Raw genomic sequence first — 14,950 nt, 5'->3', positions numbered from 1 at the left:
GCTCACAGCAGAACTTTGTTTTGATTGGTCAGCATGGCGGCCATGCGGCCAATCATATGTGAGGATATAGGATACAGGTGATGGAGGGGAGGCTGTGTATCGTGGCTTCATCTGTTCCCTCAGAGAGAGTCTTCTTGAAGACAGGGCAAATACTCACTGAGAGGAGAAATCGGATCAGCCCATCCAAACTGAGGCATCGAACTTTTCTCAATGCCAACCTGAGGACATTAAAAATGTTTGCTCCAGTTTGGTTCTGGTTCTGTTTGCTTGAGTTTGGTTCTGGTTCGGTTCTAGTTCGATTCTGGTTCGGTTCTGGTATGGTTCTGGTTCTGTTCTGGCTCGATTCTGGTTCAAGTCTGGTACGGTTCTGGTTCGGTTCTGTTACATTCCGATATGGTTCTGGTTTGGTTCTGGTTCGTTTCTGGTTCAGTTCTGTTCAGTTCTGGTTCGGTTCGGTTCTGGGTCAGTTCTGGTACGGTTCTGGTTCGGTTCTGGTTCGGTTCTGGTTCGGTTCTGGTACGGTTCTGTTTCGGTTCAGTTCTGGTTCAGTTCTGGTTCGGGTCTGGTTCGGTTCTGATCCGGTTCTGGTTCGATTCGGTTCTGGTTCAGTTCTGGTATGGTTCTGGTATGGTTCTGGTTCGGTTCTGGTTCGGTTCTGGTTCGGTTCTGGTTCGGTACTGGTTCAAGTCTGGTTCGGTTCTGGTTCGGTTCTGGCACGGTTCTGTTCAGTTCGGTTCCGGTTCCGGTTCAGTTCTGGTACGGTTCGGTTCCGGTTCGGTTCTGGTTCAGTTCTGTTATGGTTCTGGTTCGGGCCTTGTTAGGTTCTGATCCGGTTCTGGTTAGATTCGGTTCAGTTCTGGTAGGGTTCTGGTTCGGTTATGATCCGGTTCTGGTTCGGTTCTGTATGCTTAAGTTTAGTTCTGGTTCTAAACTAATCCTAACCCTAACCCTAACCCTAATCCTAACCCTAACCCTAATCACAACCCTAACCCTAATCCTAACCCTAATCACAACCCTAACCCTAATCACAACCCTAATCACAACCCTAACCCTAATCACAACCCTAACCCTAACCCTAATCACAACCCTAACCCTAATCCTAACCCTAATCACAACCCTAACCCTAATCCTAACCCTAATCACAACCCTAACCCTAATCACAACCCTAACCCTAACCCTAATCACAACCCTAACCCTAACCCTAATCACAACCCTAACCCTAACCCTAACCCTAACCCTAATCACAACCCTAACCCTAACCCTAATCACAACCCTAACCCTAACCCTAACCCTAATCACAACCCTAACCCTAACCCTAACCCTAATCACAACCCTAACCCTAACCCTAATCACAACCCTAACCCTAACCCTAATCCTAACCCTAACCCTAATCCTAACCCTAACCCTAATCACAACCCTAACCCTAACCCTAACACAACCCTAACCCTAACACAACCCTAACCCTAATCACAACCCTAACCCTAACCCTAATCCTAACCCTAACCCTAATCACAACCCTAACCCTAACCCTAATCCTAACCCTAACCCTAATCACAACCCTAACCCTAATCTCAACCCTAACCCTAACCCTAACCCTAACCCAACCCTAATCCTAACCCTAATCACAATCCTAACCCTAATCACAACCCTAACCCTAATCATAACCCTAATCACAACTCTAACCCTAACCCTAATCACAACCCTAACCCTAATCACAACCCTAACCCTAATCACAACCCTAACCCTAATCACAACCCTAACCCTAATCACAACCCTAACCCTAACTCTAATCACAACCCTAACCCTAATCACAACCCTAACCCTAATCACAACCCTAACCCTAATCACAACCCTAACCCTAACTCTAATCACAACCCTAACCCTAATCACAACCCTAACCCTAACCCTAATCCTAACCCTAACCCTAATCACAACCCTAACCCTAATCACAACCCTAACCCTAACCCTAATCACAACCCTAACCCAACCCTAATCCTAACCCTAATCACAATCCTAACCCTAATCACAACCCTAACCCAACCCTAACCCTAACCCTAACCCTAATCACAACCCTAACCCTAATCACAACCCTAACCCTAACCCTAATCACAACCCTAACCCAACCCTAACCCTAATCACAATCCTAACCCTAATCCTAACACTTATCACAACCCTAACCCTAACCCTAATCCTAACCCTAACCCTAATCACAACCCTAACCCTATCACAACCCTAACCCTAACCCTAACCCTAACCCTAATCCTAACCCTAATCCTAACCCTAACCCTAATCACAACCCTAACCCTAATCACAACCCTAACCCTAATCACAACTCTAACCCTAACTCTAATCACAACCCTAACCCTAATCACAACCATAACCCTAACCCTTATCCTAACCCTAACCCTAATCACAACCCTAACTCTAATCACAACCCTAACCCTAATCACAACCCTAACCCTAATCACAACCCTAACCCTAACTCTAACCACAACCCTAACCCTAATCATAACCCTAATCACAACCCTAACCCTAACTCTAATCACAACCCTAACCCTAATCACAACCCTAACCCTAACCCTAATCACAACCCTAACCCCAATCACAACCCTAACCCTTATCACAACCCTAACCCTAACTCTAACCACAACCCTAACCCTAATCATAACCCTAATCACAACCCTAACCCTAACTCTAATCACAACCCTAACCCTAATCATAACCCTAATCACAACTCTAACCCTAACCCTAATCAAAACCCTAACCCTAATCATAACCCTAGGATCAGGGTGAGAATGATTTTGTAACAGAATAAATGCATACAATTGAGCAATTATAAGGCTTCTCATAAAATCACCATACGTAAAAGGGTTTTCAACACACAAACCATTAGTTTTTGCAAAATTAAGGTAAAATATACGGCTACAAAAGATCCTAAATTAAGAGCCGTTCGTGAGTCGAAAGAGCCGGCTCTTCTTGGGGGCTGAGTCAACAGAGCTGGCTCTCTGAAAAGAGCCCAACTTCCCATCACTAAAGCACATGCTTAATACCATTTGCACTCTTAGATGACCATGGAACTATTTGTATTGTAAAACGTATTAATGTAAATACTTCAGACCTGTACCATAGTGATAAACAGATAACACTTCAATTTGAATCAAGTAAATACCACTTGTATACTTTAAAACAGAGGATCATTTCATTCCTTGTGGACTCAACATGACAGCATTATACTTTTCAAGTAATTGATCTTAAACGCTTTCAGAAAATTAACAGTAACAAGACTCACATATCCCTTCGATCCACCAAATGGTATCATAACAATGGTGTATGCTGTTTTGTAATGACACAGCACAATTTTATAATTAATTAGAAATGTATTTAAAATATTTCACGGGCCCCCAACCTATGGTTCGCAGACCCCCAGGGGTCACAGTACCCCACTTTGAGAACAACTGAGCTAGAGTACGGTAATTGAGCCAAATGTACCATAAAACATGAACAATATACCCCCGTTTTCTGTGAATGCATGATTATGAAGTGAAGGAGAAAAGATGTGAAAAAAGTTGCGCAGTGTCGCTGTCTTTTCCAGCACAGCATGCACTCAACTTTCCATGAATGGGGATGTGTTTTATTAATAGGGTCAGGTCAAACGCAGCCATGTTGGAATAATTTTCCAGGACTATATGTCATTTTCCAGGACATTTGACTTTTTCTCCCATTTTCCAGGTGTTTTCCAGTACTGGAAAACTGGTCAACTGTTTTCCAGGTTTTCCAGGACGCGTGGGAACCCTGCCTACCTATATGAGCATGTGGCTGTGTTTCCTGTGCTGTTATGAATTAACCTGCTGCTACTGATGCTTTTGATAATTAACTATTCACTAACCCTAAACTTAGGAGTCATCTGGCAACAAAGAAAGGCAGAAAACTCATTACATTTTCTATTTTCAAGGTTTTATTTCAAGTTTAGCTACTATTTTTGTCCATATTTTTTTACTATAATGGGTAAAATTTGCTATTTTTAGATAACTTACAAAAAAAAACATTCTGGAAGACATCTCACGACCCCCCAGGAGGTCCCCACCCACACTTTGGGAACCCCTGATGTAGTAAATGGAGTTAAAGCTGTATGTAGGCTGTGTCTGGTTAATCTGACATCTAACCACTCCACCAGAGACCTGAGGAACCATCAAAGGCATGAGGACGCTGACCTGCAGGTGGAGCTAGCTCTGCTTTCCTTTCTGTTTGAATGACTGAAGATAAGTTGCTCCTACACATCCCAACACATGAACTAAAACACATGTCATAGAGAGGGATTCATAAAATACTATGATGTTTACGTCAGCAGAATTAAACGTTGGGTGTTCTTATTATCAGGTAGAGTATAAAGTAAATGTAATATATGTTATCACGCCTCAGCGGGGAGGGAAACAGGAGCTCCAGAAACATGAACACAAACCAAACAATGTTCTCAAACAGAGAGTCTGCTTTATGAGGACTGACTGAGCAGCTGCAGAGTGTCTGAATGCAGAGTGTATTGGTCTGTGTGAGTTGTTCTGTGTGTGTGTGTGTGTGTGTGTGTGTGTGTGTGTGTGTGTGTGTGTGTGTGTGTGTGTGTGTGTGTGTGTGTGTAAGAATGAATGATTGACTGATGAGGAAGCAAAACTAGCTAAACCTACCTACAAAGACAAACACTCTCTGAGCAAAGGTATGCAGGTGTTTCTCTGAAACAGCTCACGTCAACAAAGTGAGCGAGTGAGTGAACATGTCAGAGGACTACATAATAAATGACTCTACATCCACTGGTCTGTCCTCTGAAACTCCAGAAGTGCCTGTGTGTTCAGATCAAAAGAGAAGTGAAATCCAGCCTCCAGATATAAAACACATCTGTCTTTTCTAGGCTCTTAATAACTCCAGAGGAGCGCCTGTTCATCTGTTTCTACTGAGTCTCAGTTTCACTGTAAACAGTTCCACAGAGGCTTCACTCTGGCTTCCTTCAGCGGTATGAACCTGAAACAGAAACTGATGCTCTTGTGATGTTCTTGTAATTAACGGGTCTTAAGTTTGCTGAAATAACAACATCATGATGCAGATTAGTCAAAAGTCAAGCTTTGTCAGGTCTGTCCTCAAGAGGAGAGGAAAACTACGTCTACAATGTTTGTTTGTTGAATGGAGGTGGGATCCATCATTTCTGATGCTGCGTTCCAGGAAGTCAGGAAATCTAGACGCTGATTGTCTTTAGTGACACAGCATCAAGCAGATTTGTGTCTCAGTGTAAATGTTTGATCTAGAACAGTTTGTTAGCTGCTCTTCATGCAGATATCTGTTTATAGAGAGGAAGAAATCCTCCTCAGATTGGTGTGGATTGTGTTCCTCCTGTTTTTGCTCTCCATACAGACGCCAAAGCCTGCTGGTACCTTTAATGCAGCAGGGGAACGCTGTATGTATCTTTAAACTGTGCTTAAATCAAAGACAGATAAAGATGCAGGTCATCTCAAAATAAATTAATATTATACTGGTTAATGAGATTTATTCAGTAAGAGCCTCGGGGTGCTAGAATAAAAAATAGATGTAAACAAACCCTTCTAGGAAACCTCTGATAAAGCAGCAGCAGAACCTCCGATCGCACAAAGACGTGTGAAAGGATTCAGGAATGTCTGCTTCAGCTGAGGCGTCTGAGGGGTCAACGGGGGGGTCTAAAGGGGGGGGCATTCTTTAATCTGCTAACCCTCCACTGCACACTAAATGAATGGTGGGGTGGGGGATGGGGGTTTTATATGCGTGACTTCATGCCAGGCCTGGGTGGTCAGGTGTTTGGCTCTATATGTTAAAAGGAAGAAGGAGAGAACTTGTGTTCAAGAGGGGCACAAATATTTCAGATCTGAGCAGGTAGTTCCCCCGTCTCCTGCGCAGGAAGAATAAACACTGTTTGGAGATGATCTGGGTGAAAAAGAAGAACTGCATGTTTAAGTGAAGCTGTGACGGGAGCTGAAGCTTCAAAGACGAGAGAACAACCAGCGTCTGCCTCTGAAACTCCTCTGAACTTTTTCAGCAGTAGGAATTAGAACGTATAAAAAACAATGAGTGCTTCAAACACTTTAAACCAGGGGTTCCCAAAGTGTGGGTCGGGACCCCCTGGGGGGTCGTGAGACACAAATGGGGGGGTTAATCTAAATAAGCCTTTAAAGACATTTCTTGTTCAGTACATCCTGTCAGACTTCTTGCTGTAAAGTCACAGTTAAAGATCTGTAAGTAAATGCTGTCGTCTGCACTAGCAGAAGAATTCAAATCTTGATGTTTATTCTACATTTAAAAATGTTTGCCTAAGTTATTAGAATGTCCATTTAGCAAACATCAGTTAATACAACAGCTCTGACACACACAGGATGAAACGATGTCTCAACTACCTCACCTCTAAAAGATAGTTTTCACATGAGAGAGAAAAACTCAGGACTCAATGAGAACGTTTAAAAACAATGTTGTTTCATTTGAATACTTAAAAGTTGAGTGTTACCTTTTGCACCTTTGCAGCTACAGCCGGCTTCTCCTGTTTGGCTTGGAGTCTCTGCAGAGGAATAAAGTATTTATCAATACCAAGAGCTGTCTGCATTCGAACCTCAGCAACAGATGAACCCTGAACCCTGAGCGCAGGATTATCAGACTCAGAGATAAGTCTGTTAACTACCTTTGAGTAACTCTTTATAATCACCACGTCTGAGTCCTGTTGTGTCTGCTTCTGACTCTAACAGACGTGAGAGGTTTGTCTGCTGCTGTGTAAGCAGTTCAGTCTATGATGTTAGTCTGCCACCTTGTGGTGAGAAAACAACGGTGCACAGAAAGGAGGGATCCCATGAGGTCACATCACAATCAATGCAGGACAGTGACAAACAAACATCACTGTTTTCAAAATGAAGAGCGTTTATATCTTTGCTGGATTCTTTTTAAAGTGCAAACAGTGACGTGTGAATTATAATCCCCTGAGACAGAATCTGAATTAGACTGATGATAACGACGTCTGAACAGTGACAGACAAAAACATGCCGTTTAATAAAAGATCATATTAAGGAACAAAGTCAGAGAAATTATGTTAGTTTTATTTCATAAGGTTAATAACTTTTAATCATCTCACCTTAGCTCCAGTCCTGGTCCTGATGTCTCCCATGTCCTTCAGTTTGGACTTGTGGAGCATCCAGCGGTAACGCAGATCCTCCAGACTTCCGTCCTCTGCAGGTCCCGGTCCAGCCTCGCCTGCCGGACCCTCCTGGAGCAACTGATGGAACTCCTCTTGACCCCAGAGCACTCCTGCCCTCAGAGCCTGCACCGGGACACACACACAGGTTTAGAACCATGGACTAGAAGGATGGAGTTTCTGTTTCTCTTTGCTCAGAGAGGCGACACGAGGAACTATGAGGACTCAGTGATGAGGCATGATGAGGGTCAGATATATTTCAGCTGACAGATTAGACAGATCAGATTTAGGATTTTAAAAGAGAATGCTGCAGAAGAGCAAACACACGGCTGTGCCTTTTCATATGTACTGCTGCATAATTAAAACAAGCGAGAGAATCAGGTAGCTGTGATCATTTATAAAATCCTAATTTTCAACATGGGCTGCCATAATATGAAAGATACAACGATAGATTTTCTGATATGGTTAATCTGTTTGAGGGAAAGACTGCAGTAATTCTTCCCTGTATGAGCCGATTGATCTCCAGCTGGAACAGAGACTCACCTTGAGCGTGTCCTGTCTGCTCTTGAGTTCTTTGGCGCTGAGCGTTGCTGCCTTCGTGCTGAGGACCCCCGAGAGGAGTTCACTCTCTCCGGACAGCCAGGCCTCGAAGTCTCTCCTCCTGGTGCTGCTCCGTCCATCAGCCGTCTGGAAAACAGACAAAACACTCAGGAGATTACGTTTCTCCAGATATGTGAGGTGGACTGTTTTTAACTCAAACTTTTCCCTCTCTGTCTCGCTCTGAGATTTCTGCAAGAGGCCGTGGGGGAGCCAATGTAGGAATGCAGATTCAAAAGCAGGAGCGATTGCTTTCACGTCACGTTTTCTGTTATCTTCGTGCATGTAAAGAAGCTGCTTCTTAGTCCCAGAATCTTCGTTTTCGTTCTTTCCTTGATTCTGCAAATAAATCTAATTACATCTAACTTCGAAATGAAGTCAAAATCTATCAATGTGCTGAACCTTGTTGCTCCATCAACCACGGTGACTACTCCAGCATCCTTTCTCCAGAGACAACCGCCAATGCCGCCCCCCACCCTCCAGTCCCGCTGCGTGGGACATGCATGAATAACAACAAGGGGTATTTGAAAGACCTCTTCAGGAGTGCAAGTGTGTTTGTGTTTGTGTGTGCAAGAGTTTATTACTCAAAGTTGAAACAGTTTTTTTGCAGTAAAGATAGTGTTACCATTGTTTGCTGTGTTGATGGGGTTGATGACTTCTTGGCTTGGTCCCTCCTGAACAGCATGAAAGCTCCTCCTCCTCCTCCTCCTCCTGGACTCATCCCCTCTCCTGCCACCACGCCAATGTCGCCTCCGGAGCTCGTACCTCTGGAGCTAGTTCCTCCCGAGCTCCTTCCTCCTCCCAATGCGGAGAACGATCCTCCTCCTCTGACTCCAGCCAAGACGCTGCTGTCACCCCCTGCTGGTCTGTCGCTGTCAGGGCTTCCATCAGCAGCTGAAACTTCTTGAGCTGCTCTGCTGCGAAGACTCCACCTCGAAGAATCAACTTCGTCTCCTGTTAGGGAGCGTCTGCCGTCCATATCTGTCCTTTGAGAGCCGAGGTGCTCCTGCTGTCCTGTGAGAAGGAGACCAGCTTCACCCTGACCTTGAATCCACCCTACCTGCTCCATCAGGCTGCCCTCTCCTTCTCCTCCCTCCAGCCTTCCTCCTCCTCCTCCTCCAGGCCCAGAGCTGCCCAGGACTCCGTACATCTCTGCTGGACTGTCTTTAAGTTGGATTCTGACCGGCCTGTCCCCCTCCCCCAGACTCAGCTCTGTTTTTAGGGATGTGCCTCCGACCCTCCATGAGTCAGCCTCTGTTTGCTCCGTTGAGCCGTTCATCAGCCTGGAGGAAGAGAAAGAGAGAAGTGTTTTTATTACTCACCATCTAAACTGCATCAAAATTAAATGGACGGAGGAGCAAAGTTCTATAATTCATCTCTCTTCTGTGCGGTTCATCCTGATAGAAACTCTGAGACGCTACAAACCTGAAGGCAGACATTATTCTTTTCTTTGTGTGAATTCATTTATTTATTCTGAACCACATCAACTAAAAACTCCCCGCAGTGACTCAGCTCCAAAGATTAGGAACAAAACTTTGGACATGAAATCTCAGATTTGGGGGATTTCAGGGCTTGAAACTATCTCTGTGAGCGAGACGCAGCCCTGACTGAACAAAGTTAAAGTTCTGATCTGGTTCTGAGTTTGAGATCTTTCACAGAAGTTTTCAGGAGCCTTGAAAAGTTTCCATAGTAGCCTGCTCACACTTCCCTCACAGCATTACGATGTTCCTGATGACGGGGAGGTGAGGTGAGACTTTGGAGGCCAGACATGGCGTCAGAATTGTGCTGTGAAAACCTCAGTGTGACGTTGAAGCCACACTGCAACATTTCTAACAGACGGATGAGCAGACATCTCACTGTTCTCGTCTTGAAAATGATTCTCCTTCTTCAACCTCATGTTTGTAATCATCCTGTTACATGTTAGCACCGGTAGCATGATATAAATGTCATATCGCCGCTTGCTCATGTTGATTTTTCTCAAATATTTCCTGCTGCGTTCTCAAATCTGTCGCTTCTTCACGTGAACATTGTGAAGAAGCGTCCAGCTTGTCCTGAACGCTTTCTGAAAGCTTCAGGAGTTCTGAGCGAACACGACTTAAACAAAACCAGAGGAATAAAATGAGTGTAGAATAAAACTACACTCATATTGAAAATTCTTCGTGTACCTGTGGAGGTTGAGACTCATGTTGTAGAGGGCCAACCAGGACTCTCGCAGGCGCTTCATGTCTCGTATGATGTGGACCTGCCCCTCCTCTGAAGTCCTCTTTAAGACGCCTTGACCCTGGACCTCCATCTGCTGCAGCTGGAACTCCTTCTCTGGAAACTCTCCCAGCGCTCTCTGTGGAACGTCGGGCAGGTTAGAGAGGTCAACACACACTCCATGTGACCAGCTGTCCCATCCATGTTTAATAACTGATGAAGCTTTGGACCGCAGAGACACGAGGAGCAGAGGAGCAGAGGTCACAGGGTGTTCAACACAGATTTAAAGATGTTCTGAAGCGTAAGAAAAGTTTGATTCTTCATCTCTCGTCTCTCTGTGCTGAAGTGTACAGTCATGGCCAAAAGTTTTGAGAATGACACAAATATTACATTTTCACAAAGTCTGCTGCTTCAGGGTTTTTAGGTGTTTTTGTCAGATGTTTCTATGGTATAATGAAATACAATTAGAAGCATTTCATAAGTATCAAAAGCTTTTATTGAGAATTACACAGAATTCATGCAATAAGTCAATATTTGCAGTGTTGACCCTTCTTTTTCAAGACCTCTGCAATTCTCCCTGGCATGCTGTCAATCAACTTCTGGACCAAATCCTGACTGATGGCAGTCCATTCTTGCATAATCAATGCTTGGAGTTTGTCAGAATTTGTGGGTTTTTGATTGTCCAACCGCCTCTTGAGGATTGACCACAAGTTCTCAATGGGATTAAGATCTGGGGAGTTTCCTGGCCAAGGGCCCAAAATCTTAATGTTTTGTTCCCCGAGCCATTTTGTTATGACTTTTGCTGGACTTTCTTGGGCGCCCTGGAGCCTGTTTGGCAACAATTGAACCTCTCTCCTTGAAGTTCTTGATAATTCGATAGACGGTTGACTGAGGTGCAATCTTACTCGCCGCTATAAACTTCCCTGTTAGGCCCTTTTTGTGCAATGCAATGATGGCTGCACGTGTTTCCTTGCAGGTAACCATGGCTAACAGATGAGGAACAATGGTGTCATGCACCATCTTCCTTTTAAAGTGTCCAGTCACTCACTCATGACAGATTGATCGCCAGCCTTGTCCTCATCAACACCCACACCTGTGTTAATGTGTGTGACACCTGTGTGTCATTGAAATTATGTTAGCTGGTCCTTTTGTGGCAGGGCTGAAATGCAGTGGAAATGTGTTTTTGGTGATAAAGTTCATTTTCAAGGCAAAGAGGGACTTTGCAATTAATTGCAGTTGAGCTGATCACTCCTCATAACATTCTGGAGTATATGCAAATTGCCATTATAAAAACTGAAACAGCAGACTTTGTGAAAATTAATAGTTGTGTCATACTCAAAACTTTTGGCCATGACTGTACACAACCCTCTACCGTTAAATTGGACAAACTCAGAAACACAGCATTGTTTTCTCCTCTCCTGTGCTCTCACAGTGTCAGCTTCACTCTGTTTTCACTCTTCTACTCGTGTTTGTCATAGACTGTATGGTTCAGAGACGCAGCGCTCGAGAGCAGAAGTGCAGCAACATTTTAAATAGAAGGTTAAATCTTAATGAAATACAGGAGTGAAGAATCTCTCCCCCTTGGTGGTAATGAGATTGGCAGACAGCTCTGTGTTATAATGATCGCTGTGATTATAAAGAATCTAAAATTCATGTCTGGAGGCAACACTTAAGGTCAAAGTGAGCTGCCTTCAGTCTCACAGAGCCGGCGGATGGAATAACACGCTTCAGTGAGACGAATCCTGAGCAGGGGATAGATTTAATGAACTGATTAGTTTATCCATCATGAACCCACTCAGACCCCAGCAGGTTCAACTTCTGAGATGAAAGTCACGGAGCAGATGCATCATAATGAAAGTCTGATCCTAACAGGTTTAAAGTTGCTTCATTTGTCAGTTTTAATGTTGTCTAAATGGGCGGATTGCTCTGTTAAACTTTGCTCATGTTGCATTTTACTCGTAAAGAGAAAGAGACACCAGACTGTCAAGGCCAAATTCCACCAGGTCTGTCTCCGGTCCATCTCCGATCCGTCACAGCACTGGATCTGATAGGTTTCTATTTGATCAGACAGAGACCTGACTGCAGGAGGAAGACGCTCAATGACGCTCGTAACTTTGGAACATTGAAGTGTTTAAAGTCACCTGGGCCTCGTGCTGGCGTCCCTCGATGCTCCAGCCTCCTGTTGGACTGTGGAAGGACTCCAGTTTCTGCTTCATGATCATCAGCCACTTCTCGATGTTCAGCAGGCTGTCGTGGAAGCTCTCGTGGTCTGCGATGCTCTCCTCGCTCTCATGAACCTTCACCTGGAAGGAAAATGTAAAAAAAATGATCATTGAGGTGATCAGACGCGAACAGGAACTTGTAGAAGCTTATCCAAAGATTTATCAAGAAGAATACTTTAAACTTTCATCCCTAACTGAATCAGAAAAGTAAACTTGTGGGCAGGGAATCAAAACAATGAGCTTAAAGGCCCCAAAGGTATAAAGATCATTAAGTTTATGTAAAAGAGGACGAAGATTGAGTGTTAGTGGTCTTTCTGTCGGATATTAAAGATGCACTGCAGTCTCACCCTGACGGCCTGGTGCAGATGTTTCCAGTCGGCACAGAGTCTCTCAAACTGAGTCCTGTTGTTCTGACTGGATGAGACCAGAGTCTCCAGAGCCGTGATGTGGGCTTCACAGTCCTCCAGGTCCTTAAGGATCACCTGAGGAACCACGAAACACAAACAGGATGACAGGGGAAAATTTCCTTTTCACTGTAAACTAAAAACAAACAGAATCCAAACGGCTGCATTTCAGCTGGCTCGATGAATGCCTGAGTGTCAGGGTGCTTTATCTGCTTGACAGCACCCAAACACAAACCTGGCAGCGGTCAGATGTGTGATTAAACTCACCCTGAACTGGTCTGACTGGGATTTCTTAGCCAGGATGTCAGGCTGGAGTCCTTCTGCTGCCATCACTCGATCCCTCAGAGCCGTCAGCTTGGAGCGAATTAACTCGTAGGCATCTCCAAAGTCCTTGGTTCTGGAGATCAGGCCCTGAGTGAGGGGAACATGGCACTGAGGGGGGTGTTGTAGAGCCAGTGAGGTCTGGCAGGTTTTAAATGCATGATGAATGCTTCCTTTATGCCTCACGTCTATGATTCCCTTAAACTCTAATTTAAGAAACCCTTCTGACCCGGTTTCAGTTTGAAAAGTATTTCAGTGTGAAGGTGAAGATGTAGTTTCTGTATTTAAGACAGACATTGAGTCTCACTTGTTACAAATTGTCCGACCCTGATTGGTCAAACTCCTGTCATGTGACCTTGCCTTGAAGTCATCAGTTCAATCTAGTATAAAGGCGTTTTTCTACTGCAGGAACTTTACCCCGGAACTAGGGACTTTACCCCTGAACTACATGCATTTCGACCGGAGGAACCAGGGTCTAAATTTAGTTCTGGGGTAGTTAATCTCCCCCTGAAAAGCCCCTGCTTTGGGGGTAGTACTTTTCAAAGGTCCTGGGACTTTCGGCTGAACATAACAGTGTTTGTGGAGTTTACACAGTTGTTGAAACACAGATGGAGTTCTTGGGAATGCAAACTAGTTTAGTTATTTATTAAGATTTCAAAATATTATTTAATATAATTTTTTTCCTCCATATGTCACTGGCCTGATTTGCACAATCTACCTGGGACTTCAGCCCACGGTCGAAACGCAGACAACAATGGGGGCACAGGAACCTTTTAGTTCAGGTTAAAAGAGTTCTGGGGGCTAAAAGACCCCGGAACTCCTCGTCGAAATGCACCTTTACTCGGTTTGCTGACGATGTTGTTGTCTGTGCTAGCTGCCATTGTCTGCCCACTCCTTACCCCAAAATACATCAAAATAGATGACAGCTGGTGGCCTAGTGGTCTAGGCGCCCAACATTTCCTGTCTCTCTACAGCTATCCTATCAATAAAGTGAAAAAATGCCCCCCCCCCCCCAAAAAAATAAAATAAAATAAAATTCCAAAAAATAAAATAAAAAAATAAAAAAAATATTTAATTTAATTTAATTTAATTTAATCAAATTAAAATAAAATAAAATAAAATAAAATAAAATAAAATAAAATAAAAATAAAAATAAAATAAAATAAAACAGATGACAGGTTAATGAAACTGCCTGCTCTCTTCTTCCTCTTGATGGAATACGTCCACAGTTCTCTACATGGTCTGGGTAGCCCAGGTGAGAAATGAAGACCCAGTTAAAGACTGTTAAACCCAGGTACCTGTAGTCTGCTCTTCCTCTGCTGCAGCTGGTTGTGCAGCAGCTCTCTGTTCCTCACTGCAGACGTCAGATCGTCCTGCAGACCATCAGACCTCTCAGGACCGAACACCGAGTCCAGCAGATCCCCCTTCACCTGCAGCTGTCCGAAGCGACCCTGCAGCTGGACGCTATCCTTCAGCAGACGCTAACACACGGGACAGAAATGGAAGAGGCGTGAAGTTTGATTACCGGACTATGCATTCATACATATACACTCAATTTATCAAATATCAAACTTCAGAAAACATCTTATTACAAAGTTTCATAAAGGATTTCAGAGAAAGTTCATCCGTGATGAAAGTCTTTCACAAGCTGGACTTTGAAATGTATGCTCCAGGAGACTAAGATTACAGAGTTATAAACCCTCTGATCTTTTTTAAGCAGGGTTTATAATTTCATGTCTTTTCTTTTGGGCTCCAATTATCTCCATCCCAGTTCGATCAGGCATCATTTATTCCAATTGTGGAAAAAATCCAAAGTGATTGCGTCATGTTGAAGTTAAAGACTTTGAGGCATGAGCAGATCTGTCGCTCAAGTCGAGGCGTTCGATCTGTTAGCATGCAGATATTCTCTTGGCCAGTGATTGTGCTAGCGAGCAGTTTCTTGTTTCCTCAAAGTAAAGTTTTGGAGCAACACTGTCGGTCTTTTGGACTTGTGTCACCATCCACCTGATAAATGCAAA

At 43.9% G+C, this 14,950-nt stretch overlaps 1 protein-coding gene across 2 annotated transcripts in view; it reads right to left on the bottom strand.

The window, feature by feature from the left end:
- The window catches only part of syne3 (spectrin repeat containing, nuclear envelope family member 3), a 42,334-nt gene that overhangs the window by 5,524 nt on the left and 21,860 nt on the right, over window positions 1-14,950 (bottom strand). For both annotated transcript variants that reach the window (XM_034675288.1, XM_034675289.1), the window contains exons 9-17: window positions 14,231-14,413; window positions 12,879-13,022; window positions 12,555-12,689; window positions 12,127-12,288; window positions 9,952-10,124; window positions 8,412-9,069; window positions 7,733-7,876; window positions 7,130-7,315; window positions 6,515-6,565 (exon numbers count right to left, since the gene is read on the bottom strand). In XM_034675288.1, the coding sequence (XP_034531179.1) occupies window positions 6,515-6,565; window positions 7,130-7,315; window positions 7,733-7,876; window positions 8,412-9,069; window positions 9,952-10,124; window positions 12,127-12,288; window positions 12,555-12,689; window positions 12,879-13,022; window positions 14,231-14,413 (1,836 nt within the window). The remainder of the gene's footprint in view (window positions 1-6,514; window positions 6,566-7,129; window positions 7,316-7,732; window positions 7,877-8,411; window positions 9,070-9,951; window positions 10,125-12,126; window positions 12,289-12,554; window positions 12,690-12,878; window positions 13,023-14,230; window positions 14,414-14,950) is intronic.

This window comes from Notolabrus celidotus, chromosome 22 (genome assembly GCF_009762535.1).
Source record: "Notolabrus celidotus isolate fNotCel1 chromosome 22, fNotCel1.pri, whole genome shotgun sequence".
Classification (NCBI taxonomy): Eukaryota; Metazoa; Chordata; class Actinopteri; order Labriformes; family Labridae; genus Notolabrus; species Notolabrus celidotus.
This window is presented reverse-complemented; position numbering and strand designations above follow the sequence as displayed.